This window comes from Sturnus vulgaris, chromosome 4 (assembly GCF_052056855.1).
Source record: "Sturnus vulgaris isolate bStuVul1 chromosome 4, bStuVul1.hap1, whole genome shotgun sequence".
Classification (NCBI taxonomy): domain Eukaryota; kingdom Metazoa; phylum Chordata; class Aves; order Passeriformes; family Sturnidae; genus Sturnus; species Sturnus vulgaris.
Window position 1 is genome coordinate 54,604,264 of NC_142246.1, and position 27,560 is coordinate 54,631,823.

The 27,560-nt window shown below is 39.9% G+C and overlaps 1 protein-coding gene across 6 annotated transcripts in view; it reads left to right on the forward strand.

The window, feature by feature from the left end:
- Positions 1 to 27,560, forward strand: part of FAM13A (family with sequence similarity 13 member A) — a 117,384-nt gene that overhangs the window by 15,931 nt on the left and 73,893 nt on the right. For all 6 annotated transcript variants that reach the window (XM_088164000.1, XM_088164002.1, XM_088164003.1 and 3 more), the window contains exon 5: positions 7,773 to 7,932. In XM_088164000.1, the coding sequence (XP_088020126.1) occupies positions 7,773 to 7,932 (160 nt within the window). The remainder of the gene's footprint in view (positions 1 to 7,772; positions 7,933 to 27,560) is intronic.

Here is a 27,560-nt window from a genome sequence, read left to right on the forward strand (position 1 = left end):
ATGTGTTTTAAAAAGACTCAAATAGGTTAGAATTAGGGATGTAGATTTTTGTTTAAACTAAGTTTCACCATCTGGTAATTCAGCTATGTGTTTAATCAGAGCTTGATCTTTTCAAGGCAGTTCAGTCTTGTGGTCCAGACATAAAGATTGTGAGCAACAGTTCAAATACCCTTTTCTCCTGTGTTAATGGATGCAGTCTTATATTGCTGGAACTGTGACCATCTGTACCAACAAAGATTTGACAGGGGAAGGAAAGAACTTCCAGCACTGTTTTTAGGTATTGGGCTTAACCAGTTGGTTGGCCAAGCATCCAGAATATCATCAGAACACATTTCAGAGCTACAGAGTAAGGCTGCCTGAAGCCTGCTTGGCAAGGGCTGTCTCTCTCTCTGCTGGCTGCAGGCAGCCCGTGGAGAAGCTACAGAAATTAAATATTGGCAGGAGGCTGAAGCAAACGCTCCTCTCACTTTGTGTTGTTTATTCAGAGCAGTGCATGGAGGGTTTCTCCGTGACAAGGAAAGAAGGCTCAGCATCCAACTTGTCAGCAATTACACTGCCAAAGCAGAGAGAACTGAGATTTTTCTGTCAGAAATTCTCACTCATATCTAAATTAATGTCAGAGTCTGTATAGTTAATGCACAGTATCAAAGAAGATAAAGCCCATCTGCTGATAGTGAAGGACTTCTTTTGGCAAGGTATTTTTAGTGACAGTTTAGCTACTTAGACATAGTATCTCCTACTCCATATCTGAAGTTGTTTAACAGTTGAATAAAGCGTGCTGCTTGGCCACTTTCCAGTGGCTTCAGACTTCATTTTAATTCTCTTAATCTCATTCTGTTTTTCTACATCGTATCCTCTGTAATGTATCCCATCTCCTAAACTTTCAACCCTTATTGTTTTTATCTTATGCAGTACTTCCCCTGCTTCCTTACTTGCTGTTTGACAAACTGCCCTGGTGCTTTTCTAAGAAAGATTATCTTCTAATAGAAGGGAAAAAATGGCTATTTACATTCCTTGTAATGAAGTGTGATGTAAGATATATGTAAAGGGCAAGGTCAAACAGCTCAAAAAAAGATTTGAGATTTGATTCACTGTTTTCTCCGCACTTGGATTGTTCAGATTTATTGTGATGGAAGGCAAAGGTCAAGTATATTGAGAAATATAGCCCTGGAGGAACAACAGGCATGAAGGGACAAAAATAGTGGTCTTTTCTGTCACTGGGCTAATCTGTATAGAGTATTAACATTTGCAGCGTGGTTACTCTTGGAAGAAGTTATTGTACATTGACCTGAATTTCAGCTTCTGGAGAGATATAGCCTTAGTTAAGGCCTGCTATGTGGTCTCTGCTTGGCTCTAACAGCTTGTGCTGAAAAGGAGAGGACCAGCTGGGTTTTCTCTCCAAGAGCTGGGTATCCTGTGCTTTGGTTGGCATGGTAAGACATGAGGTCTAACAGAGTAATCAGAGGATCCATTTGCACTCATTTTTTACAGCTCTCTCAAACAATGATGTCTGTGTGTGGGCTCCATCATTCAAGCCCTCCTTAGCTTGGTTATGTTTCATTCCAACAGAGATTAAGAGTGTTGTGAGGGGTTGCTCCATCTCCCCAAAAGTGGCTGGCAAATGCAGGTGTCCAGTTAAAATGCTGGAGTTAGACACAGTTATTTATGCACTATAACTACATAACAGAAATTACACGAAGGGTAATAAGAAAAGTATATTATCTTTGGATATGGAGGAAATGGTAGAATGTAGGGTAGCTATTAGTATTTCAGTGATGCTGAACTTGAAAGAATTAGAATCTGATCAGAAGTTATGCATGAATGTCTTAGCTTGGTTTCTAGCAGCTTTAGAGCCTGCACAGATTTGGTATATGAAACTGAAGTGAAAGCAGAGGGGCTGAATTAATACTCCTCAGTGAGTAATGTTGGCCTTTGAAACGTTATATGGATGGGCTTTGTTTTCAGGCAGTGCAGCCTCAGCCCTGCATCAGTCTTCAAAACAAATGTGCATCCAGGATCGGGGGCAAACTGACTACTGAATGTTGTTGTTTAAATATTAATTATTGTAAATTAGAGCATGGAGCCATAACCTTTCTTACAGGCTTCATATAGATTTTAAATACTGCATTTTCCAGCACTGTAAAGGAATTTTTCATAAGTATTCAGTATGCGGAAGCCTGTAATGACAGTTTAAAACATCAAGTATAATATAGCAAGGCTTTCTAAATGTTCTCATCCATAATCATATTAAGTACTCATGAATATTTGAGCTTAGCAATGCAGCTCAAATACAATCAGGAGTGTTTTTGAGGAGCCTCTGCTTCGAAATGTTTGGACATGAGAGCAATATACTTTGTAAGGGGATGTTAGGCTATGGACTGCCCTTTGTCCCCCTTTATGTAGGTTGCATTCTCTAAGATGCCTACTGTCACTGTAATTTTGTGATTAAAAATGGAGCTTCTGCTGAAGCAAAAGATTTTGCATATAAATGAAGCCAATCAGTAAAGCCTTTGTGGCAGCATCGTTCTAACTGCTTTGTGTTACCTGTGTTGCTTGCATTTTGCATTTTATTATTTATTATTAATTATTATTATTCGTTATGTGCTGTTGTTTTATTATTATTTATTAGTGCTCTTATTTTTTATGAATTGTTTATTATTTTGAAAGCAATGCTGATAGAGCAGAATTACTGAGTTGACTTAGGCTAATAAATCTGATCCTAGAGAAGGTAATCTGGAACAGATTTTAATAGGCAGGCAGGTACATGCCCCAAAGTTGACTCTCCAGGATTCACAGTACCACAGGAGCTAAAACACTTCTGCAAAATCTCAGTATTTGTATCTGTCATTGCATTTCACCCAGATTGGTGAGACCTAAGCCTGCAAATGATGCAGAGCAAGTAAACGAGTCACACAGACTGAGATGAACACCTGTGTCAAGTGAGTGTTACTCTATCTTTAGCTACTTATTAGGCTGGGATCTTGCGGCAGAGTCTGCAGACATGAATGTGTGCCTGTTTTCAGCTGCATCAGTTTGTGGACGGGTGTGTTAGGACAAATCCCTTTCATCAGCTAAAGTGGACGAGTTATGGCCATGGGGTTGCATCTGTTACAGACACAGTAAAGTCTAGAGGCACAGAACAGACTGCCTCAAGTTGTAACCTCTATAAATTACTGCAGCTCTGCTCTCAAAATCTCCAGTTATGCTTGTTGAGGGACTCATGGGCATCTGAGGTACTAATGAAAATGTTTTGCAGAGGCTGGAAAAACAAAAACTCCATGCAGTTTTTCCTGTCCTTTGAGTCCCTTCATTTCTGGCAGGATTCCCTGGGAGAACGGTAAGGTGACTTTGTGATGCTTCTATATAAAAGGTACTTTACAAACAGCAAAAGTAGATTACAGAGCATATAGCCCTCAGTGATTGTAAATTAGGATTACAGTGCTGTCATTCCATGCAAACTGCTTCTGCAAGGCCACTTGGGGAAATGGTAATGTGCATCCTTCATCTCAGACAGGGTGGGGTCAAACACTGTTGGGAATTGGTAATGAGATGACCCTTTCACATGGAAATCTCTGGTTCTCAGTTGTGACAGGGAACTGTCAGCAGTTGCCGCCTGGGGAAATCAGTTCAGTGATGTCAGTTCAGCTCATTGCAGACAGATTACTACTTCCCAGGTCCTCCTGGCCGCTTGAAGCAAGTTTCCCAGGTGTGGTTGATGGTGACAGAGCCTTGTAGTGATGCCTGTGTGTGCCACGTGCAGTCGTGTTTGTGTGTCACTGCACTGCTCTCGGTGAACCTCTCAGGAGGTTCCCTGTTTGGAATGCCCACTCTGCATTCAGCGTGTTACAGCTTGTTTACAGAGACCCTGAGTAAATTCATTTAACTAAATGCCTGAGATGTAAGGAATTCTTTCACAGTGAGTTAATACGACCTCAGGTCACTTTACTTCAGAGTAAAAGCTGTGACAGAGAGCCTTGCTATGGTTTAACCCTTTGAGACAAGCTTTCCTGAGCATCCCTGTGGAAGGAGACATGGACTCAGTCTGGAAAACCTGAAGAGCATGTGGGTGTGGTGATCTGCATGGATAGGAACTGCATGGAGCTGCACTGGGTGGGCCAGCCATGCTTGTAGGACATTGTGCAGAAGTGTGAAATGCTGCTAGGTATCAGATTTTGAAATGAAGAACTGACAGCCTGATCTGATTACCAAGTAATGTTTTAACTTTGAGAACTACTGCTTTTTCTGCTTTAAAATGACTTCACCAATAATTCAGTTTTTAATATCCTGCAAAAACTTGTGATACTGATGCACCTTTGCCCTTGACCCTTCTTAACTGCATCAGATACTGTTAATACTGGTGCCTCATTTAGACAAGGCACATTTTTTCCAAATACTTAATGTGGACATGCTGTGCTTTGCACACAGATCATTCAGAGCATCTCTCTGGGAAGGGCAGGTGTCCGGGGAATCTAAGGGAGGGGACACTAGAGAATTTGCTCCTGCTCTGCCTATGGTGTGTATCTGTTGATGACTTTGCAAGCCACTGTGATAAGTTCAGTGGGAGTTTTCTGGCTCAAATTACTAAGATAGATCTGAACTTATTAACACTTTTTCTTCTAGAAATAACCATAGAAATTGCAGGTTTATGCCACCCTTCTGGTGTTTGTGGTAGTGAAACTGATTCTTCTGGTGCTGCTACTGAAGTAATTTGTACTTACATAGCTGTAAGGGGATGAAGTCCTTCTGTTGAGGATTTTGTAACTGGAGTAAATTGTGTGTCTAACTCTCAAAGCAACGCAGTTGTAATGCCTAATTAACATGAAAATAGACATAAGGGAACCATGACTATGAACAGTCTTATACTGTGATTTGTTTTAACAAGATCTTCACAAACGATCATGAAAAATTTCCAAGTAGGGTGTGCATCAAGTGTGAAAGAATATTTTCTCACAGATCTGCGTTTTTCTAGTCAGTTGAAGTGACATTTGTAGATGTCGTGACTTTTCAGAATGAGAAGAGCTAAAGCAAAATGCTACTTTTTTTACATACGTTTTCAGAAAAGTCTAGTCAAACTGGTAGATCATGCAGTGTGGCAGCAGATGGGGTTTACTTTGTATAAACAGGCAGGGTGGTGTGTGCTCATAATATAAACTTCAGTTCAGCATATATTTGTTAAAAGGAAAATGTCACCATGGAGAGCTCAAAGAGTGTAATAGTCCTTACTGTGATTGAGGTCTAATAATAGCAGTTATAGGAGAAATATATTAGAAACTCTGTTAAATATGCCTGTTTAAGTGGTGGAGAAGTGGCAATGAATAAAATATGTTAAACTTCCAATAAAATAAATCAATTCATGGTCTTTTGCTTAGTTACACTCAGGGAGAGGTGTTAAAAAAGATTGAAGCCACGAGCTTTAGCCTTGTGTTCTGCATATGTATCTCACCCTACTCAAACAGAATTGTTCAGAATAGGATGTTGGATTTTCCACAGGTTTGATTTAATAAATTTTAACTGATATGGTAGTGTGGGGAAGGGAGGGCAAGAAAGCTATTGAATTGGGCAGAAATTAAATACTGTTTTTGTGCTTTGTGGAAACTTTATAGACTGGACTGTTTTTCAACCAGGTAGAGTTTTTTGGTATTAGCTGTTGCCAGTAGGGAACAGTTGGCTGTAGTTCCCAGCAGATGTGATTTAGGTGAAAATTCTGGAGTCTTTATTTTGATTTGCACATGCTCTATTACATTTTCAGTCCTTTTCCTGGGAATGAGATTCACAGGGATACCATTGTTTAAGTTGTACTCTGTTTTGGAGGAAAAAATCAGGAAGGTAATAGTCAGGATTTGCCTGAACTAGCAAGCAAGCGGGCTTTGCAGCATGCCAACTTTGGAGTGCATCATTTAGTGTGGCAAGAGGGGTTTTCTTCAGTCAGGATAATTGCATAGGCCTACTGCATACATACACTTTCTTCAGGCCAGTTACTAAGTTTTAATGAATATGTGGCATTCTTCAAAGTGAATTAGCCTGAGTGTGCATGCATATCCATCAATAGAAGTTGTCCCATTTGTTCCTTATTTAGTCTGAGGCCAGCTTCCACACTAATGAAATCAATCAACTGAGACAGACACATTTTTACACCTGCCAATATTCTGCAGTGTAAAATAATTCAATCCTTTAAAATTCAGGTCCTACTACTCTAGCATGTATTAAATGTTGAAATGATAGCAATGAAGACTCTCTTCTGGAGTTTACAAAGCTGTGTTTTGCTGCAGTGGATTACTCTCCCTGTTGGAACGTAGATATATGGCAGAGAATTAGGCATTGAGAAGGACCAATACCTCCTACAAAAAGGCACTTTTTAGATGACAAATTTCTGGGAGCATCAGCTTTCAGAACCTTCTTGTTGAAATGCATATGTGGCCCCAATAAACTGAAGTTACAGTTTTAGGGTAGGTAGTTATTTGTAAATTTTTATTTACTCTTTGCAGTAAGCAATGGTTTACTTTCTAGTTACATTCCTGTAAAATAGCTCGGGGGAATTTGTTTTGCTTTTGTGGGTTTGGGTTATGTTTTCTTCTTACATAACCACTTGTTGCCTTCAGCCAGAAGGTACTTGAAACTTTTTTTTGATTTTGGTTTCTCTGCTTCTTCACTGTAAATCTTTCCTGTGTTTCATTACTCCTGATCATCAGTTTATAAGGTCTTTAGGAAATTCACATCCATGCAGCCACTTGGTGGCTTACTGAGAAGACTGTGTCTGCTGGAAATACTGTATGATAGGAAACACTGAACGATTGCAGAAGAAGATTCTTCAGAGATTGTACTTTCGCATTAAAATGGAATTTAAGTCAGTTGGGGGCCAATAAAATTGTCCAGTAAAGTGTGCAGAAATTTATATTCCAGCAGATGATCACTAGATGCTTCAATGAATTATGAGCTCTGTTGTGAATGACATGCAATTTTTTGGTGCCTGAGAGAGTAGTGTGAAATACATAAGGAAACATGCAAATAGATACAATATCTTCCCTTTTCTGTGTGTCTTTAAAGTCTGTGGTAAGCTGCAAAGGGACCTGTTTGAAGAGAGAAAGAAGCCTCTTCAGCAGCCAAGTAGTTGGTTATTCTCTCAGAAAATGGAGCTTAGGAACCACTTCTTGTATTAATCTTTTAGGCTCTTCTGCAAAAGACGACATCCATCTCCATGTTTTAGAAAGCCCTTTGAGTTATGACCCTACTTTCAAAAGAAATGGCAACTCAAAAGTTAGATTAAAAAATCTGGTGTACAGCGTTGGGTCATCTGAAGGTAAAGGCCTTGTTTAGCTTTCAGTGTTTTGCATAGCATGTGGGATTCTTAATTTTTTCACTTATCCTTCTTGTGTACCTTTGAGGTTATCACGAACCAGGTTTTGAAGGAATCTGACTCTTGAATTAACAGTTCAGAGCATCTAAATGCCTGAGCTATCTGTGCTGTGGGTCTTGAAACTTCTAGCAGAGTTGGTAGCACCTCATTTGGTGGCTGTCTCAATTCTATCCCTACCTGGGTTCTGTGGAGAGGGTAGTTTGGCCGACAGGTCTGCTGTTTAATATCGATGAGAAAAACTGCAAACAAACTGTGATAGCTGTTCCCAGCATTGGCACAGTTCTCCTTTCCAAGACAAAGTTTCCTGTGCCTGCTATCCAGCTTGTCTCCACAACTGACATGTTCCAGAGACTCTCTGCAGAACCTTTTGTGTGTTGTGTCCCTGTAACACTCTGCTTTGTCATCTCTCAATTTCTAGCGTGCCCTCTGGATTTGAAGGGATGAAGGAACAGGAGATCTGCAACAAGATAATGACAGAAATGCTGGAAAATTACAATAACTTGTTTGAATTAGAGGGCTTGAAGAAGGATGAAGAAAAGCCTGTATGTGAAGAGCTAGCAAGAATAATTTTGGTAAAAGTGAGTATCTCTAATATTTCATTTTCTCACAGCAAATCAATAATTCAAACTTATTTCAGGCTTTAATGCAGAAATCTTCTAGATAAGTGGAAGGCAGACTCTTGTGATAATGTTCTGTGTTATTGATTGGTATGCAGTTCACACATTGATTCTGCTGATAGGCTAATTTCATTGCTAGTCTGGAAGTTCATTCTATTAGATCTCTTATTCTTTGTGTCTACACACTAATTTATGCGGGAAATATATTCACTAAAATTTAAATGTTTTTAAATGAGGAGGCAGAATAATTTTAGGAAGTGTTCAGGGTTTCTGACGCTGCTATCATTTATGGTGTACTTCAGTGGTGATGATGAACTTTGGTACTCTAGGACAGTGTGAGGTTTCTAGCCTTCGCCTTTGTGTGAAGTCTGCCTGTCTCAAACATGCACCTGAGTTTAAAAGTCAGGTATTCTGACTTAGCAATTTCTGAATGTACTTGAAGAGAAGTATTAAATATTAGTTACTCTTTGAAGAAAGTACATTGAAACTCTTAAAGAAAAGCGATATAGTTAGAGTATTACACCTTTGGTGGGAAGAGGGCTTGCGTGTAACATCAAAGGACTCTAAAATTCAAAAGCTGACAAGTAGGTCTGCCAAAAGTGCCTTGTTCTGGCTTGTGCTGTCTCTACCACAGGAAGCAACCTCAAGTCTGTGCAGGAAATGGTCATGAGGATGGTTTGCAGTTGTCTCATTTCTTATTGTGTGTTAACTGTGCAGATAATTACTCTCCTAGAGAGTGGGAATTCTTGAGTTTGGGAGGGTTGAACTACATGCCTATCCTTGGTAGGGTTTTACCCACTGATAAAATCACTTTAGCCTTCACTGTCTGGAATAGAAGTTGTCAGAAAATAAGTTATAAAAATACAGTGCCTTTGACCTTGACAGAACAGGAAGTTTGGTGTGAGCCCAGGTTCTGCCATTCACATTAAATCAGCTGATAACATCTCTGCCTTTGTGGTGTATCACAGTAGGGTCTGCTGCATGAGTTGGGCTTAGCTGCCTTTAGAAGGGTTGCTGGTTTTCTTATGTGGTGAATCAATGAGGAAGTATTTAGCTGTATTTAGTTGTCTTTTAGCTGTTAGTAGCACTCAGCCGAAATGCTTCTGTGGAAGGAGATAGAATCACTGATAACCTTTCAGTGTCACAGTAACTTCTGGGTAGTGAAAATGATCTGCCTGGCCAGTGACACTGATGTTTAGCCACTGATGGTCACTTCAGCCGCAGAGCCAGGGAAAGAACATATTTCTAAAAAAAACAGGGCCCAGAGGAAAAGCTTCAGATGTACTTCCTTCTCCTTCAAGTCTCAGCCAGTTCCAAAAGTCAAGATAGTCTTTCAATTCCAAGGTCTTAGTAGTAATTGGGATTGCACAAATGTGGAGATCTGGGAAATTTCCCGGAGCTGTTGTGAGATACAAGCTATCAAATTACATGGTGACAACTACAATTACTCCAACAAAATACACTGAAAGATAAAATTAGTCAAGTGAGATGGGAAGTGTTGTCCAATGTGTTGCCTCAGGAGACAGATGATTGCCTGAGGGAGCCATGCCTAAATGCAAGGGCTCTCATTATGTTTACATCTTTGGACCTTGTTGGTATTTTCCAAATTCTGCTGGCAGCCAGCTGCAAAAATTTGACCTTGTTTGTTGTCCATCTAATTTAGATGGGAAATTTCTAGTTTAATCAAGGCACATACTCAAACACAAGAAGTACAGTCATCTAACTTCATGTAGCAAAGGCACTAAGGTTTTTTCTTAATTTGTGAGGTGACTCTATGAAAGGATGTGTCATGCTATTCTCAAGGCTTACATTTTTTCGTATTCTACCGGATTTCCCTTATTCTAGCCAATTTATATAATAAACTAAGTACACTTAAAGAGAAAACCAAGTGAAAATGAGATTCAGTAGAGAAAAGTAATTGCCAGATTGCTAATGCATGAACTACTACATACAGTAGAAGCTGGTCTGTGTTTTACATGAACAAATGCCTCAGAGAATTATTTGTCATGACCTGTGTCACAGTGCCCAGAAAACAGCAAGCTATTTGTAGGCAAAATTAAGGCTTCTGGAAAAGCCATTGATACGTCTATAGGTAGGTGGATAGAATTTTTCCACGTAATCCTACTGTAAGCAGTGAAGAATGTAGGATACTCAGGACACTACTCTCATAAACTGAGACCCTGTTGATTTTAAAGATGTTGCATGATTCAAGCATGAACTATGATGGGATGGGGGAGTGGATGGCAAGGAAAGTGAAGAAACTATGGATTTGGCCTTTACCAAACTCATCTGTGTTTATTTAAGTGGCTTTTTTAGCTTCTGTTTTGGGAACAACAAGAAGGCAAGGAGAGATTTAGATGACCTAACTCACATCCTTCTTGGGTATTCTGTCATCCTTTCCCCCATGTCCCTCACTGTACTGCCAGCACTTCCCCCCGAGTCACTACACTGCTGCCTTTCCCATGATTGCCTTCACTCTCACTCCTTCCTCACTTTTCCATGTTTATGTTTTTCTCTGAATTCCCACAGCCCTGTCCCACTATTGCTGTAAAATGAAAACGAGAATATGTGGATCATTAGATAAAGTCATGGAAACATCAAGTTTCTCTTGGAGCAGTGTATTGGAAAGGAAAAACAGCTCCAGTGGAGCAAGTTGCATCTTGTTTACTATGTTGGTCATACTAGGGGAAATCCGCAATGCTACAGGCTTCCAGAAGGAGCAAGAGCATTTGAATCAGGCACAGACTGTGCCATCTTAAAGAAAATATATTTTAAGGAGGCTGAAAATTAATTAGTGTTAGAGATGGGAAAAGAGCATGATTCTGTAGGGCTGTTGATAGTTGAACTACCATTCTTGTTGTGCATGTGCACTGAGGAGACACAGGAACACTTTTATCTCAATTATATTTCTTCTTTCAAAGGTTGCTCAGTCATTGGGAAAGACGAGTTCTGCCAGGTAAAAGGGATTTCTTAGCTTGCTTTCTCAGTTGATCATAATTCAGAAAATAAGGCAGCTGGCAATCTCTGCAAGTTGCATTCCAGTCCCTGCTTTGTTCCCAGGGCTGTAAAACCTCCTCTTCCTCATTGCTCAGACATATTGTAATATTATAAATTATGAGAAGTGTTTCTTTGGAAACATTTGCATTTTTTAAAAAAAAGTACAATTTTAACAAAAAAGAAAATTTGTCTTTGAATTTCTTTTATTTCAGTGGGAAATAGAACAGTCAGGTTCATGACATCTTGCCTGGAAGGATTTTGTTCTACCTATTAGAGTGATACCCAGATGATCATCCAGTTTGGTGGCCAGCAGGTGGAAGTATAACACGTGCTTTCTTCAGAAATATATCTATATTTGGAAATGCCTTATAATAAAAGAATTATGGGGCTTGATTTATTATTTTTTTAAATTCTGAAATAAACTGGAGTTTGGAGTTCACAGGTCTCATTTGCAGCCAGCTATTACTGCAATCTTTAATCCAAGCTTTACTTCAATTTCCTAACTCATTGAGGGGTCGGTAAGAGTCTCAGTCTGTTGATCAATAGGCTCTGCTAGTTAGAGAGAAATGAGTGAAGTGGGTTGAGTGTTCTGATTAGGTGTTTGCTCCACGGTCACATTGTCAGGATCATAAATACCTGGTTTTTCTTAGGCAGTGTTGTGTGTAAACAGTTAATTTTCTGATAGTACATCTGCACTATTGTGCATTTTCATGTTATAAGCGTCAGGGCCTATAACGTCTGCTGTCATATGACAACACTGCTTATATTTTGCTTTGGAACAGAATTCCTGGTGTGAATCCACATGATCCTGATAGATTTTTGTGTTATTAAACTGAGTGGTAACTCATGTAATGAATGATTACTCAGTCTTGAGTTGCAGTACTGCCAATTTTGTAATCTTCTGGAAGAAATAGGTTTACAAAACCTATGGTAACAACAGAAATATTAATTTTGAACTAGAACCTTTAATATGCAAAGGTCATGAATTTTTGTTTGAACTGCAGCTGCATGTAGTCCTATGTTGTAGCACTGTGTAGTGGTGTATTGCTACAACTGGAATGAATTGGGACCTTGGAATAACAGCCATTAGACTTCTCTAATGATCAAAGATAGGCAGTGAAGATTTTTATTTAGTTCAAGTGACAAGGGAAGTTTGGGCAGGCAAACTATTATGAGACTCGCTCTTGGGAGATTTCTAGAATTATTCTTTCCACTGGTTTGAGGTGAAACATGTCACCTTTAATAACATGGTTTATAGCTCAGTATTGTCTTCAGATAAAACATATAATCTATTACCTAGTCATGCAAAGTTACGAGATTTTTTTTCCCTTGTATTTTCACCTTTTCCCTCCAATGCCTTCTTGACAGAGCACTTTCAGTATCAAGAACCAGTCAGCTCAGAGCACATAAATATTTGCACTGGCACACTAACAGTGACATTATGAGGATGTAATGCTGTTCCTGGTTTGATCACATGTTTGGGACAGGAATGCAAAAGGCTTTTCGCATTCCTCCTCTGCTGGGTGGTGGAATATATACCCTGTTCACCTGATGCAGAAGAAAAAGCAAGTACATTCTGAAAATTAATATACCATTAAAATAATATTAACATAATATAACATTAAAATTGAATTGAAATCGATCCTACAAAGTCAAGTAAATAAATGTACAGTTTTATCATTGTGAGTATATTTTAGGTGCATTCTGATGACCTCTGAACAGTCAGGTTTCAATCCCTGAAGAGCTGCAGAAATTGGTCTCTTGCTTATTTGTGTATAAATAACTAGTTTCAAAAGAACTCCTATTTTAGATGCAATTACCTTCCTGCATTTTTATCCTGTTTATTTCCAGTCTCCTAGCCAGAGCTGCCACTTCAGTGGGTAGAATGAGTTGGCAGAGTACTTCTTTGCACTTTAAATGGCAGCACAAGTGCATGCACAGCATTGTGCAAGCCTGCTCTGAGATTTCTGACATGCAGGCAACCCCCTGCTGCAGGTGTGGCTGCACCTCTTGGTGCTTGGTGTGTGCAAAGTGTGCAGTGCCCATCCCAGCCAGGCAACACCCCAAAGTGCATTTTTGTTTTGTCAAGGAGAGTGCTCTAGCTAACTTAGCTTAAAGTGGAAGGCTTGCTCCTTCCCATTGAACACTGAGCAGATTATTCATACTTAGGTAAGATCTGAGCCTTTTGTCCTGAGGCGAGGTTGGAAAGGTAAGATTGTCATCTTGGCTCAACAGGTCCCTCTGCAGCTGGGTTTAAAGCTCCACCTCCACTGAAAGCCACAATGTTTCAGCTGATTTCCCCCCATGAGCAAAGCTGAATCTTCACTTATAGATGCTTCTTTCCCTTCCTTCAGCTATAGCATGAGGTTTTAATCCCTTGACAAGGTCTGGGAGAAACTTCTGAGAACCCACCAAGTCCACAACTAGTGGGCTCCCTCTAAATAGGTCCCTTTCCCTGTCACTTCAGGATTACACAGTCAGCAGACACGGGAACAGCCCCTCATTTACGTCAGGAAAAATGGCATCCATTTCTAATCCATGTTATGCTGGGCTAGGCCTGCAGGGTCGAGATAGTTTCCTTTATTCTTCTTTCATGTCTGGGACCGTTTTAGCATCGTGTTAATGGTCAGCTTTCAGTACTGGATTAATTCTTTCCCATCAGGATACAGCAGGAACGGATGGTTGGAAATCCTTTCTGAAGATCTGAACAAACATTTCCATTTTGTGCAGTATCCCCTTATTTGGGCAAGTCATGCCAGTTTTCTCCTGCGTGGACTAAGGAGTGAGCCACCAAGAGTAGGAGTGGGCTCACATGGGAGATGTGAAAATGGGTAGAAAGTGAATGAGGAGAAGGAGCACCTGTGGAAGTCTGTCTCCTTTTTTTTAGTATTTCTTCAGCTAGAATTCACTTTGCAGTTGTCCACCAGTGAGCAGATGGGCATGTTTATAGTAGGGGGATATAGTGATTCAGCCAGAATGACATTTTAAGATGTGAGCTGATGGGAAATGAGCAATATGAGATTTGTAGGGGAAAGTTTATAAGCCTCCAAACCTTTCACCTATAGGAAATTCAGTCTGGAGTGATGAGGATGGTTATGTTTAGGCTGTGATTCAGAAAGGCAAGTGAAAAAAAAAACTGAACAGTTCCTTGTGTAATTCTGAAATGGCTTTCCAGTGCTTCTAGCTCTGCTAGCTTTGACAGCCCTGTGAATGTATTATTAAACCAGAATGTTTCTGCTCTTGAAATTCACTGAAGCATTTGCAGGATTATAAATCTATCACTTGTAGTGTTACTAAATGCAGTCCTGAATATTTACACAAATATGCTAAACTCTGTAATAAATTATTATGCTGATTCTTTTTTTGCTAGAATTTCACCAGACATACTTTAATTTTAACACATTATGACAAGAAATTTGCCAAGATTCAGGACCTATAAAAGAAAGGCGCATTACAAATGTCTCTTTCTCTCCTGCTGTCGATACTTCTAGTATACTGTAAATTGTTTGACTATAGCTGACAAATTTTGTAGTTGAGGAGCTTAGGAATTTTGCTTTTGCTCTCTCACAGTTTTTTTTTTGGAACAAATACTCATTGGTACTATCATTGTCCCATGGTAATTCCATATAGCTAAAATGTAGGGAAAATAAGATCCATATGTGAATGCGTGTCCTGGTCTGTACCTGCATTTGTTTTATTTGACATGTTTTTCATTCATTGTCTGTTACTGATTTGGGGTTTTGTTGTTGTTGTTGTGGTTGGTTGTTTGTTTTGTTGTGGAGATTTTAGTGATTTGTTTTTTTGAAGGGTATGACATTGTGATTTAGCACTTGGGAGCAGTCCATCTCAGGCAGCACATCATTAGCTTTCAAAGGGAGGTGTCAAAGTCAGCACCAAGAAACAGGGTACAGTAAAATAAGCATGTGAGCTTCTGCAGTAGCCAGCTGTTGCTGAGCATCCTTGCTGTACCCATGGGGGAAAAAGGAGATTAGCAAGAAGGCGAAAATTTTTCAGCTAAGACAAATCTCTCTGTTCCTCCTGTTTAGATTCCTCCATGTTTATTCTGCTTCTCCTTAATTAATCATTCAGTTAATCAGGTTACACAAAATGATCAGCATTATCCCCTCTGTATAAATCAGCAGTCAGTGTTGTCTTTATGGCAAGGACACATTGCAGGCACTCGGAACCAATCCAAAGTAAAGAAGTCTAAGAGATTTTTCTGTCTGTGGCATTTAATACTTGCTGCCTCTGCCATTTAACTTCATCTGGAAAACTCTGAAGGTGGGAGCTTCAGAAGGAGTCAGCACTAAATTAATTCCTTTTCCCATATTAAGAGCAGTGAAATTGACTCATTGACTTCAGTATGAAAATTCTATGAGTTTTTTAAAACCCCTCCTGTGAGTACTGTGAAGATCACAGTTTGTCCAGAAGGTGATTGGTACACCCTGCTCTGCCTGGAGCACTTTCATTGCCCCAAAGCTTGCTGTCATAAACTGGGCTCAGGGCAGTCTGAGAGCAACAGGAGCATGTGATGCATGGGACACAAGGGGCCAGATGCTCCTAAAGACTGGATATGTATGCTCTTGGAAATCTGATGTATCCAGCAGATCCCAGCAGCATTTGACCTTAGCTGCCAGCAGTGAACATCTCAGTTTCAGTGTTGAGAAAGGGTTCTTTTCTTCCTGTGCTGAGAACCTTACATGAGCAACTAGAACAATGTAGAGACACTTAAGACTCCCTCATTTACTGCAGATCAGGTATTTCTTTTGAAAATAACATTCCATGAATTCCATATGTGAAAACTTTTTTCCTTGTATTTTGATTTTTAGATCTGAAAATGCAATTTAGCTTTTTCAAGACTGAGTTTAAGCAACTGTAACGTGAGATGCAGATCTGGAGAGCCTGGATTTTTCTTATATCTGGATCATAGCTCTCTTTTAGATCATCCTTTTTCCATTGATGGATAATATTACAGTAAATAGATAAAGCAGATTCCAGTTTCAAAACTGAAAGTAGAATAAAATGTTCCCCTGAACTGATCCGAGCTCTGTTGTTACTGTGCACATACGCACAGAGTTAGGTGAACCCAGCAAGAGAGAAGTCCTCTTTGTAAAAGTTTATTTTGGGTTTTTTTAATCTTGAATTCTGCTACAGGCTTCTTATGGGGTGTGGTCATTGACACCTTAATCCCCTGCCAGTTTATATATGATGGTGTGCTGGTTTAGGCGGAGGTAGAGTTAATTTTCTTCATAGTAGCTGGTATGGGGCTGTATTTTGGATTTGTGCTGGAAACGGTGTTGATAACACAGGGATGTTTTAGTTGCAGATTGTGGGGATGGGCATGGAAGATGAATATTTTCCCTTTGTGAAGTCTTTGTAACTTTTTACAAATTCTGGAATTACGTTTGATACTGGCACTACCAGTTTAACTTTTTGTAGCATTCAGTCCTGCATGGCTGGAGACACATTTTTCTCTTTCTCCTGGAAATACCATGATACTCCACAGATGGAGTTGGTAGCATTGAGGTGTATCATGGGATTGTTACTATGTTTGTCATTTCCTTTCGCATTTTGCAGTCCTCTCTAAAAATAATAGATTTCCACATCTCTCTCCTGCTTACGTATCACAACTCATGACCTTTGTACGTGTTTTATGGCAATGAGTGCAGTAGGTTAAGGTTATACTGTGAAACAGAGTAGCTTTTAGCTGTTTATTAAGAGATACGGTCTCAGGTAAAAGGTCATATATATAAATAGTCTTGAGAGAACAAAAGGAAATGAAAGTTGAACTGAAAAGGGTATTAGTTTTATATTGAAAAGCAGTGATGCGTTTCTTTTGCAAACACTGAGATTCTCCTTTTTATCCCTTCTGAAACAGCTTTGCTGAACTGTGGTTATTAAAGTATAGTGTAAATGATGGCAAGACAGAACAGCAGACAGGAAGAAACTGACCCAGTATTTATATGCTACTAGCAACCAAGGCAAAAAACTCATTTATAAATACTAGATGTTTCAATGTTTGTTGCCAGTTTTATTTAGTGTGGTTTACTGACATTGTTGCCCCTTCTAACAATGATGTTTTCATCATTTTCTGGGTATAAAGATGATTTTTTTTTTCAGTTACTGTTCACGTTAAATAATTTTCTGTATTTTTCCTGAAGGTATCTGTGCCAATGAATGACAACTCTGTGAACTAATAACGAGTAAAAATAAGTTATTCCATCCAGTTAACATTCATGAAAATACTGTGACCATGTGAATCAGAAAATGCCTTTGAACATCTCCATACCATTGGCCACACAATTTTAGTCCTAGAAATACAGATTATTTAATACCTTGCATGCCTTTTGGAGCCTTAATCGGCCATGAGCTATTTTGCATGGCCACAGAGGAGAAGATATTCCATATTGTCTTCATTTTGTGAGTAAGAAGAGCAGTGCTGTAACTACTTTGGCATCCTTGACAGCGCTGCTGCATGTCACACTTGCCCTGCTGTGCGCAGGAAACTTAGTACAGGGAGCGATGTGTTTGCTACTCCAACATCGAATAAATGGAGAGCCAGGAACTCTTAAATCCAGAGTTCCTTTTGCACTGCTCCATGCACAACACTGTTGAAGCCTTGGGAAAGTTCACAGGTGTGCCCCTGAGGCAAAGTCTGCACTGCAGTGTTACGTGCAGGGAAGCAGAATATCGCCTCCTCTGTGCTGTACAGCTGCTGACCCAGTAAAGAGTCAGCTGTTGCAGTCTGTCCTCATGCAATAAGCTAATGCATCATTCCTTCAGTCATTTGCAGCATGGAATTCTCTGCATAATCCTCTTAATGTCTGCTCATCATACATAAGAGTGGCTGGACTGGCTCACACTGAGGATCCGTCTAACCCGGTGTGCTGCTTCCAACACTGCCCATGAGCAGATGTCACGGGAGGAGAAGGATAGGACAGCAAGGTGTTTCCTTCATTTTTTATACCAGTTGATGACTATGCTCAGAAATTTTACAGCTCTTGATAGGGTTTTTGTATTTCGTGATGTCCAGAGTAATTGTCTTGTGTCACTCCTGCACGTGTGTAAGCTTTTTGCTTCCAACATATCTGTAAAAGTGTGCCACAAATTGCTTCCTCTCACCTGAAGATCTGACTCCTTTTGTTTGTTACAAATGTGGCTTTCACTAGTGTCATTTGAAGGTCACCTGATTTTTGCTTTGAACTGGAGAACATAGTGAACAGTCCAACAGAACATCTCTACCCCCCATGACCCCTACAAGCCACCATGGTGGTTGAGGTTTTCTGCCTGATGAAAAATTACCCCTGTAATTGCAACCCTAATCGCTGTGCTGACAACAATTATTTTTTCTGTCAAAGCCCCTGTACAGAGTCAGTGAGCAATCCCATATAATAACTTTTCTATTTTGGGGCATAAGGCTAAATACTTTGATGAAGTAAATTGAATGATATTTTGGTGAAATCAGAATGGCACATTCTTTATTGCAGAGGGGACTCTGGACTCCTTGTTTCTGTAAAAAAACCCCCAAAACCTAGTCTGTGCTTTATTTAAGAAAAACTTTCACACTGATAAAAGTTCAAGTTGATTTTAATTGAAGTGGTCTTCTATGTATTAACAGCTAAAAAATAGATCTAGTGCTTTCTAGAAGCATTTAAAACTTGAACTGAGAAACCCACAGGCCAGTTTCCTCTGATTATGCAGTGTGTGAGACCAGAAACAGATTAGTTACTCAATCAACCAGGAAAGAGAGGATGAGCACAGCATTAATAATGAGATTATTCTAGAGATAACTGGGAATATTATGTCATTAACAAATAAGTTTATTGTTGTCACTGAAATACAGCACGCTGTATAACTATTTTTTTTTAGTAGCTATGTTTTTCCTAATTCCTTCCTTAAGCAGTCATAGTCACTTGCATTTAAAGTCTTGTGTTAGTATGGTAGCATGCTACAAATGCAAAAGACTTTAAATTGACTGCACAGGTCATTTCTTCGTGGCTACAGTTGACTGAGCCTGAAACATAACAATTTTTATGCCCATTGAACATTTTGTTGAAAAGGATAAAGGCAAGGGTAGTATTACCTGTTCTGTTTTGAACTTTGCATCCAAGACAGGTAATAGTGTAAGATGCAAGTATGCTGTATGAATCCCTCTTACTTAATAATGTCAATGGATAAGGGAACCAGGACACTTTATTACTATAAATTATTATGTGTAAGGTTAGGAGGACCTGCAGGTCTCTAAATGTGCACACATCTGCCACATTTGTAGATGCAGGAAATGACTAAAAGTTTTGCTTTATGCTGATAGATTTCTGACTGCACTATTTGCCAATAAATATTGCCTCATAGTTAGGAAGTGAAATGTTCTCTGGCTTTCCCTGTGATCTTGTCAATTTTTGCATGAAAATCATTACAGAAACTTACTTCAAAACCTGGATTTGACAGCGTCTGTACAGATGCTGATGATTTACTTTAGCCCAAGTACTCTTGATAGAAAATTTCTCTTATTAACTGTGGTGGGACTTGATGCCATCATGACCAGGTACTGTAGTTTGAGCAGGTTTTGGGGAGTTTGAGATGGAGCTGTTGACAGTAAGCAGGGCTTGGGTAACTTTCCAGGTATAAACAGTTAACGCTGATTGTTGAGTACACACAGTTGAACAAAACAAAGTTTGTTTTGTATCTAGTCTGCTACACTGGAGATTTTTTCTTTGCAGGAGAATGGAAAGTATGCAATTGCTAATAAGCCATACTTCTTAAAGCATTCTCTGGAGATTTGTAATGTTCTAGAAAAGTGATGCTCAGGTATTACTTCTCCATGCTAGTCATTCTGTGGCTCCAAGTTTATTTATCCCAGTTGTACAGGAATCATGTCATGGGTTTTAAGGAAATAAGGCTTTAAAGCACAACAGATTTCATCCCGCTGTTTCATGAATTTCACAAGCAATGCCAAAAATAAGTAAATAGAAATCTCAAAGAGTTCTCAAGCTTCAGTAATTCAAAGATGCACTGAAATGCAAAAAGGTAGTTATGTAATGTTACTTTTCTAAGTGCAAGTACAAAGGTTGGTGTAATTGCTTACTTCCCTAACAGAAATGCAGACAGACAAGTGCTCTTTAAATCCTTGCAAGTGTGACCTGACTGAATGTTGTCGGTTTTACTACTCTGTGTGGAATGCAAGTGCCTGACTTTAAATACTTGCATTTGAAAATTACAATTTAAGTTTATTGAATCCCAGTACCAAAGACTGTTCTGAGAGCAAGAGTCAGATTTCTGAACATGTACAGTTATTTAATCTATGCTAGTAGAGTTAGGAATCAGTTTCACTGTGGTCAAAAATATCTTAATTGATTTGACTTTTTGATCTGTAAGTTCATAGGATGTTTAGAAAAACAAAATGTACTCCATAATATGCTTAGTTACTGAAGTATGACACGTTATTGGAAATGAGCGTGTCCTTTCTGCTGTCTGGATTTTAAAGGATAAAATCAAAATAGTACCTAGTCCTTCACAAGCTAATATACAAGAACAAAACACTTGACAGCAGTGACTTCTCAGCTTAAACTGTTTCTGAGATTCTGCTTTTGTTTGTTTGTAAGTTTTCCAAGTAGCTTAGGAACTTGGGCAGCCTGAAAATGTGACTATTAGGCCTGCCTGATATTCCTAGTAGATTCTGTCTTTCAACTTGCATCTTTCATGTTAATGGTGGTGAGTTCTTCCCTTTGTCCTAATTAACATAAAGATGTGCTGTACAGTTAGACAAAACAGCCAGTTTGTAGGAGGAGTGGTATAATCTTACAGTAGTGTTTGCCTTGTAAAAACCACCTTGACTTGAAGGACAGTAGTGAAGGGGCAGGACGTTTGCAAGTGTTGGAATAAACTGTAAATAAGATCTTTTCTTGAGAATGGAAAAATATAATTGTGTGCATTCTGTGCAGTGCAATTAAGATCTCTTGCCAGAGCCTGCATTTAGCAGACTTTCGAGGTTAATGTTTAATAGGTTATTAGCTAGTGCTGTTTGCTATGTTCCCAGTATATGGATCTCAAGCTCCCTTGGAAGTATTATTTTGTGCAAATTAAATGCATCTCTATACTGAAACACATGAATCTATATGTGCTGTTATAGTTCCATGATGGAGAGTTAATAGTGTGCGATCAGAGGTTTTTCTGCTTTTAGTTCATGCACTTCTGTTCTCATTTTTCATCTCTGTTCAGGATAATAAAAGCAATTATTGTGCTGCATGATTCCTGAAATCTCTGACTATTGCATGCTCACTTAATAGTATTCAGTCAGTGGCACGCCTGGTCCTACATTAACTGCAGGAATGTTGATTTCTAACTTTTGCTGTCATGTGATCTAACACACTTAAGTGATTCACTTGAGTCATTTGTCTGCGATGACTTGTACTTACAACTGGAGGTGTAGTTGTAATGAAGATTCAATGCCATAAAAATAGGAGATAGAAAACACCTATGAGGTCACCTTGAAAGTTCTGTTAGAGTACAGAATGTCTTTTTAACTCCTTTTCTAGTTCAGAGATGAATGATCCAAGAACAGGATCATTCCTGTCCCTTTGTTGCTGGATTGTTATGTGCTCTAGTGGAATTTCTAGTGGTGTCTCAGCTTATCTGTATTACCCACTGTTGATTCAGAGGGCCATAAAAATGAGCTTGGGCATGTTTAGTGCCAGTTTATTGGTATGAGAGTGCTGCTCCACCTCTGTTCAAAATTCCTAAGACCTGAACCTGCTTTTATTACAGAGTTTGTAAACAGCATTCCTTATTGCTGAGAAGGAAAAGGGATTGAAGAGTGGAAGCTGGAGTCAGCCTTTTCAGTTGTTCAGGTTCGCTGATTAATGAGTTGGCCATATAGTAATTCGGGGCAGGAAAAAGACAGAGGTAAAACTAATCTGTTTTCCTTGAAGGATCTGCCTGCACTTTATGGGATATAGCACAGTTCAGACCAGTGCCAACAGTGTCTTTCAGGCAACAAATTCTTTCATTACTGTGTAATTCATTGTCATGCTGTTAACAGGAGAAGCACCATACATGGAGAAAGACAGGTTTCTTAGCAACTTGTTTTAAACTTTCCAACCTACTTACATGGACTTCAGTGGAACAACTCTGAATTTTGGCACAGCTTCACATTTTTCTAATGAAGAAATCCTTTGGCAAACTTACTTGTTTACACCTCAAACAGTTAGCCAGCAGGAAGGATGAAGGAATGTAATAGGCACTGTACTGACTTACCTTTGTTCTCTGGCTTTTGATGGGCTCATTAACATTTGCCCTTTAACAGCACAGGAGAGAGCTGCAGAGCATTTGCTTTAGGATTCCTTCACTGGAGGTGATATTTATTTTAATATACTGAAATACCTAATAATACCCATTGTAACTACGGTCACTTACCATTATTGTTCTCACTATTGCTCGGAATGGGCAGGTGAACACAGACATGAGTAGAAAGTCCACCCTGTGGGAAGCTGAGAGTGGGAATTGTCACCATAGTCAGTCTCCTAAGTTCATTCCTCAATTTGTCCTGTGATTGTGATCATCTGGCCATACTTGTGCTTCCTATTCTCAATGCATCATCTGTTGTTCAAGCTAAGAGAGTCCAAAGTGGATAAAAGGCAGAAGTTATTCCAAGAGGAGCAGTGTCCCAGCAGTGTAGCCAGAACTCTGGGATTTGGATGCTAATGACTTCCAGTATCCTTGTGGAATACATTCAGGGTTGTGACCAAGGCTGGATTTTTGTTTCTCAAGAGGCTGTGAGGTTTGTTGCTGCACAGAAATGATAAGACAATGGGCTGTTGTATCTCTCCAGTGTGAAGTCAGGCACGCTTATTTTTCTTTTAGGCTTTTTTTTTCTATTTTATCTACCAGGGAGTCCTCAACTTACCTTTTGCTGAGATTCCTAGGACCCCTGATCTGTCAAGTCGACATCAATCCCACTCTTTCCTCTCCACTTGGATCAAGCTCTCTTCAGTTCAGAACATTGCCTGTGCTACGTTTCCTTTGGCAAACAGATGCCAGACAGCAGTTGGCAATCTCTGGGAGCTGGTTGTATCTTCTGGCTCCAGGCCCGTACATCTTGTTGCGTTTTGGCCTGCATCCCATGCAGGCTGCACGCTTGCAGCATTTTGACAGAGCTGCCTGGAGAGCTGCACGGGCAGCAGGCTGAAGGGATTCCCTTAGGCAAATGTGCCTGATCTCCTTCAGGAAAAGGACCTTAAGGTGTTGCTGGTTCACTTAACAGCCTCCTGTTGTGTGTGTGCTACAGAGAGTCACAGGTTAAGATAATCTTACTACTAGGTTGATTTCTTAATTTTGAATGTTTTTAGGACAGAATAGCTTTGGATTCAGGTTACATCTTTCTGGACTGTACAGTTTTAATGTTTAGCCTACAGGGAAAATTTGGAGTTCATTCACTGAATCTTCTTTGTCTTATAAAGAGACATTATTTTGACCTTGGGAGCTTACTGAAGCAAAATTACAGGATTCACAGCCAATGACAAATAAACTACCTCTGGAGCTAGAGATGCCATATCTGCACAGCTGTGCTCGAATTTCATAGGCTTTCTGAGAGGATTTACTAGCTCCTTACCTCTGGAATCAAGCAGTGTTAGCAAAGTATGTGTTTACTTTCAAACATTTAAGCAATTCTGCTGTTCACTGTGGCTTTGGTCAAATACGGAGGCTGTAGGGTTGTTTTCTGAGCTCTGTGAGGTTTGGTGCTGTGACTGCTGCCCTGGGGAGCCTGTTCCAGTGCCCAACCACCCTCTGGGTGAAGAACCTTTTCCTAATATCCAACCTAAACCCGCCCTGACACAACTACAGACCATTCCCTCGGGTCCTGTCAGAAACAAGATCGGTGCCTGGCCCTCTTCTTCTCTAATAAGAAGTTGTAACTGCAGTGAGGTCTCCCCTCAGTCTCCTTTTCCCCAGGCTGAACAGACCAAGTGACCTCAGTCACTCCTCATACAGCTTCCCCTTTTGACCCTTCACCATCTTCATTGCCCTTTTTGGACCCTGGTAGTTTAATACCTTTCTTATATTGTGGCACCCAGAACTGCCCCCAGCACTGGAGCTGAGGCCACCCCAGTGCAGAGCAGAGTGGGACAATCCCCTCCCTTGCCTGGCTGCTGATGCTCTGCCTGATGTCCCCCAGGACACAGGTGGCCCTCCTGGCTGCAGGGCACTGCTGACTCACATTCAGCTTGCAGGGATCAGAACCCCCAGGTCCCTTTCCACAGTGCTGCCTTCCAGCATCTCGTTCCCCAGTCTGTCCATACATCCAGAACTGCCTCATCCCAGGTGCACAATCCAACACTTTCCCTTATTGAGCTTCACATGGTTGGTGATTGCCCAGTCCTCTGATTTGTTGAGATCTCTCTGCATGGCCTCTGCAGAGGAAGTCAGTAGCTCCTCCCAATTTAATGTCCTCTGCAAACTTGCTTAGTAGCCCTTAGAGTCCTGTGTCCAAGAAATTCATGAAGTTGTTGAAGAGCACAGAGCCTAAGATTGGGCCCTGTGGAACCCCACTGGTGACAGATCACCAGTCTGATGTCACCTGTGACTCTTTGTGCCCAACCCATGAGCCAGTTACTCACCCATCCCATGATGTGTTTATCAAGCTGTGTGCTGGACATTTTGTCCAGGATACTGTGAGAGACATCATTGAAAACTTTACTGAAATCCAAAGGATTCCTTTGATCAACTAGATTGGTTACCTTGTCATAAAAGGAAATTAACCTGGACAAGCAGGACTGGGATGTGGTTTAAAGAAATACTCATCTCTTTGATTCCAAAGAGTCTTGTTCTCATTAAGACATCTGAATTTGCATAAAACATCAGAATTTCATTGAACTTTAAAGCTTCGTACACTTTAGGGTTGCATGAGATTTATAACTTTGATATCTGAGAAGAGCAGAATGGCAGAGGAGGTGTTTTAGTCATCCAATGCCTAAAAATACAAGTAGAGTAAGAGAAATCCAAATTTGGCAGTGGCAGCTGCTCATATTGTCAAGATGACCACATTTATCGTGACTTTATGGTTTCAGTATGGCAGTTAATCAAGGACGGATTTCAGGCTTGGTTTTGAGTGTGGAAGAGAGTTGGTAACTGAATTATTTTGCAAGTATGTGTTGACTTTGGTAAACCTGGAACAATTATAGAGCTATTGATTTTTGTCTCCCAGTGTCAGTAATTTGAGATGATGAGACATCTTTAATTTGAGAAGAACTTCACAACTGTAATATGCCTATGTGGTTTTAAAATCAGTATTGTAGATGGTGGGCGAAGTGATGAATCAAGATGGGTTTTAGTGACATTTTTACGTTTCATTATTTTCTGAATAGAATCTATGTTTTGGAGAAGCATTTGGGCACAAGCCCATTGTAAATAAGATAGCAGCCGTACTAAAGACAACTGTACTGAGGGACACCACTTGTCACCAGTCTCAGCTGGGACTTTGAGCACTGGACCACTCCTCTCTGGATGCAACCATCCAGCTAATCCTCATCCACTGAACAGTGCATCCATAAAATCTATGTCTCTGCAATTTGGAGAGAAGGATGTGATGGGGGCTTGCAAAGTCCAGTAGACAACATCTGCAGTTCTTCCCTAGCCTTTGGCTCTACTGTTACAGGAAAGAAAATGGTAGAATAATTCAGGTTTGTTTGGATTATGTTGTTGAACAGCCTCTCTGTCCCTATTGGTGTGGTCCACATAACATTCAAACCATGGCTTTGATACTTGCTTCCTCATACACAGAAATTCTATGCCATGGTCAGTAATGTAATCACAACCTCAGTAGGAGCATAGGGAATAGAAGTGAGAGAATAATGTAAGAAGTGTGAGATGAATGTAACTGAAATATCTCACTGCAGATTTATCCCTGCCTTTGAAAGCTCTTTGGGCCTGAAATATATCTGGTACTCACAGATGCAGGAGATTCATCCTGTCCAGATTCATCCTAGAAGTCCTTTACTGCAATAAAATGGTGGTGGAGCTGGTGTTGTGTGAGAACTGGCTGCAGTATGAAATTTTGGAGAACACAAGTGCAGCATAAATACTTGGTCTGTTCACTGAATGACTTAAAGGGATTTGCTGTCTCAGCAGGAATTTCCACCAGATTCTCTGGGTCAATTCAGCATGACCTAAAACCTCTGGCAAAATCTGTGTCCCCAAACAAGGCCTGATGTAGTCATCATTGTCATTACCATTAACTTTAGCAGAGAGCTGTAAGCTCTGTGTATGAATGGAGTGAGTGGAATATATTAGTTCAAGAGGTTTCAGTGGAAAAATACCAAGTGTGGGCACTTTGGTAGGTATCTCATTCCCTGGTCATTTGATTGGGCAGAACTGGTTGAATTAGGCTGATTAGCTGAGTTACAGCTGGCTAATGTTCTCCCTTTCTCAGTCCTTCATGAAGCAGAGGTAATGCTGATGAGTGGATAGATTGACATTAAAGCTTTGTGCTGATAGCTAGCCAAATTGAGACTAGAGTGAAAAAGAAACTAGCATTCCAAATTTCCATGCATTACTCGGCCATGCCTGTGTTTTTCCAAAGAAATGTACCTTTTTCTATTCCATGGGATAGTTGTATTAATATAGACAGCTCATAAATTGAAAAAGCACTAGAGTGACCAAGTATGAAGTCTTTCAAAAAGTAATATGGACCTCGTTGCTTTGGTGGACAACTGTAAGAATTTGATTTGTGTATTAAGCAAATTTTGAGGGAGGTTTCTCTTGTCTGGAAGAGTACTATGTGCGTACACCTTTAAACAAAAGAATGTGCTGTGCATGGTGGGTTTATTGAGGATTACCTTACAGAAATATCTTTATTATCTTTTCAATTATGACATTTAAAATATAAACTCACAGCTAGTTTATTCCAAAGGATCTGCATTTAGACTTCATAATTACTTAAATGGGTATGAATTGTCCAATTATTTGGACATGTTCGTGCACAGCTTGTGATATTGGAAGTTTTTCGTTTTCCTACTTGAGAACATGAGTGAGGTACTCAGAAAAGCAGGATGACCTGTGCTAAGGATCTGTCTTTAAACCATGTTGATTCATATACATTGAGCTCTCCAGACTCATCTGGAACAGCTCCTGTTCTTCAAGAACACAGAAAGCTTAGTCACCATACCGTGTCAGATCTTTAGAATATGTCATTTTGATCTTTGAACCCGGGAGCTTCTGACACTTCACAGGGAGATGAAACATCCCTATGATGCAGCCAGTCAGTTATGAAGAATCTTGGTGGTGGTATTGTGTAGGATGATATCACTTGTCTGGTCATCTTGTGCCTCTAGGTGAAAATTTTTCTGCACTTTCTTCAACACCCATCATGATGCATGTTTATACTGGTCATAAAACTGACTAGTGTCTGCTACAACTGCAAACACAGTTCCTTGCATCTGAACTTTGAGACAACAAAACAAATGCAGGATGTACAGTGTAATATTTCCTTGTAGTTTTCTGTTCTTTGGTGGTTTTATTATCTTTACTTGTCCCTTTGATTGTCAGTACCACCTGATGCTATTTTGCTTGTATTTGGCTGAGAATGAAGGTGTACTTTA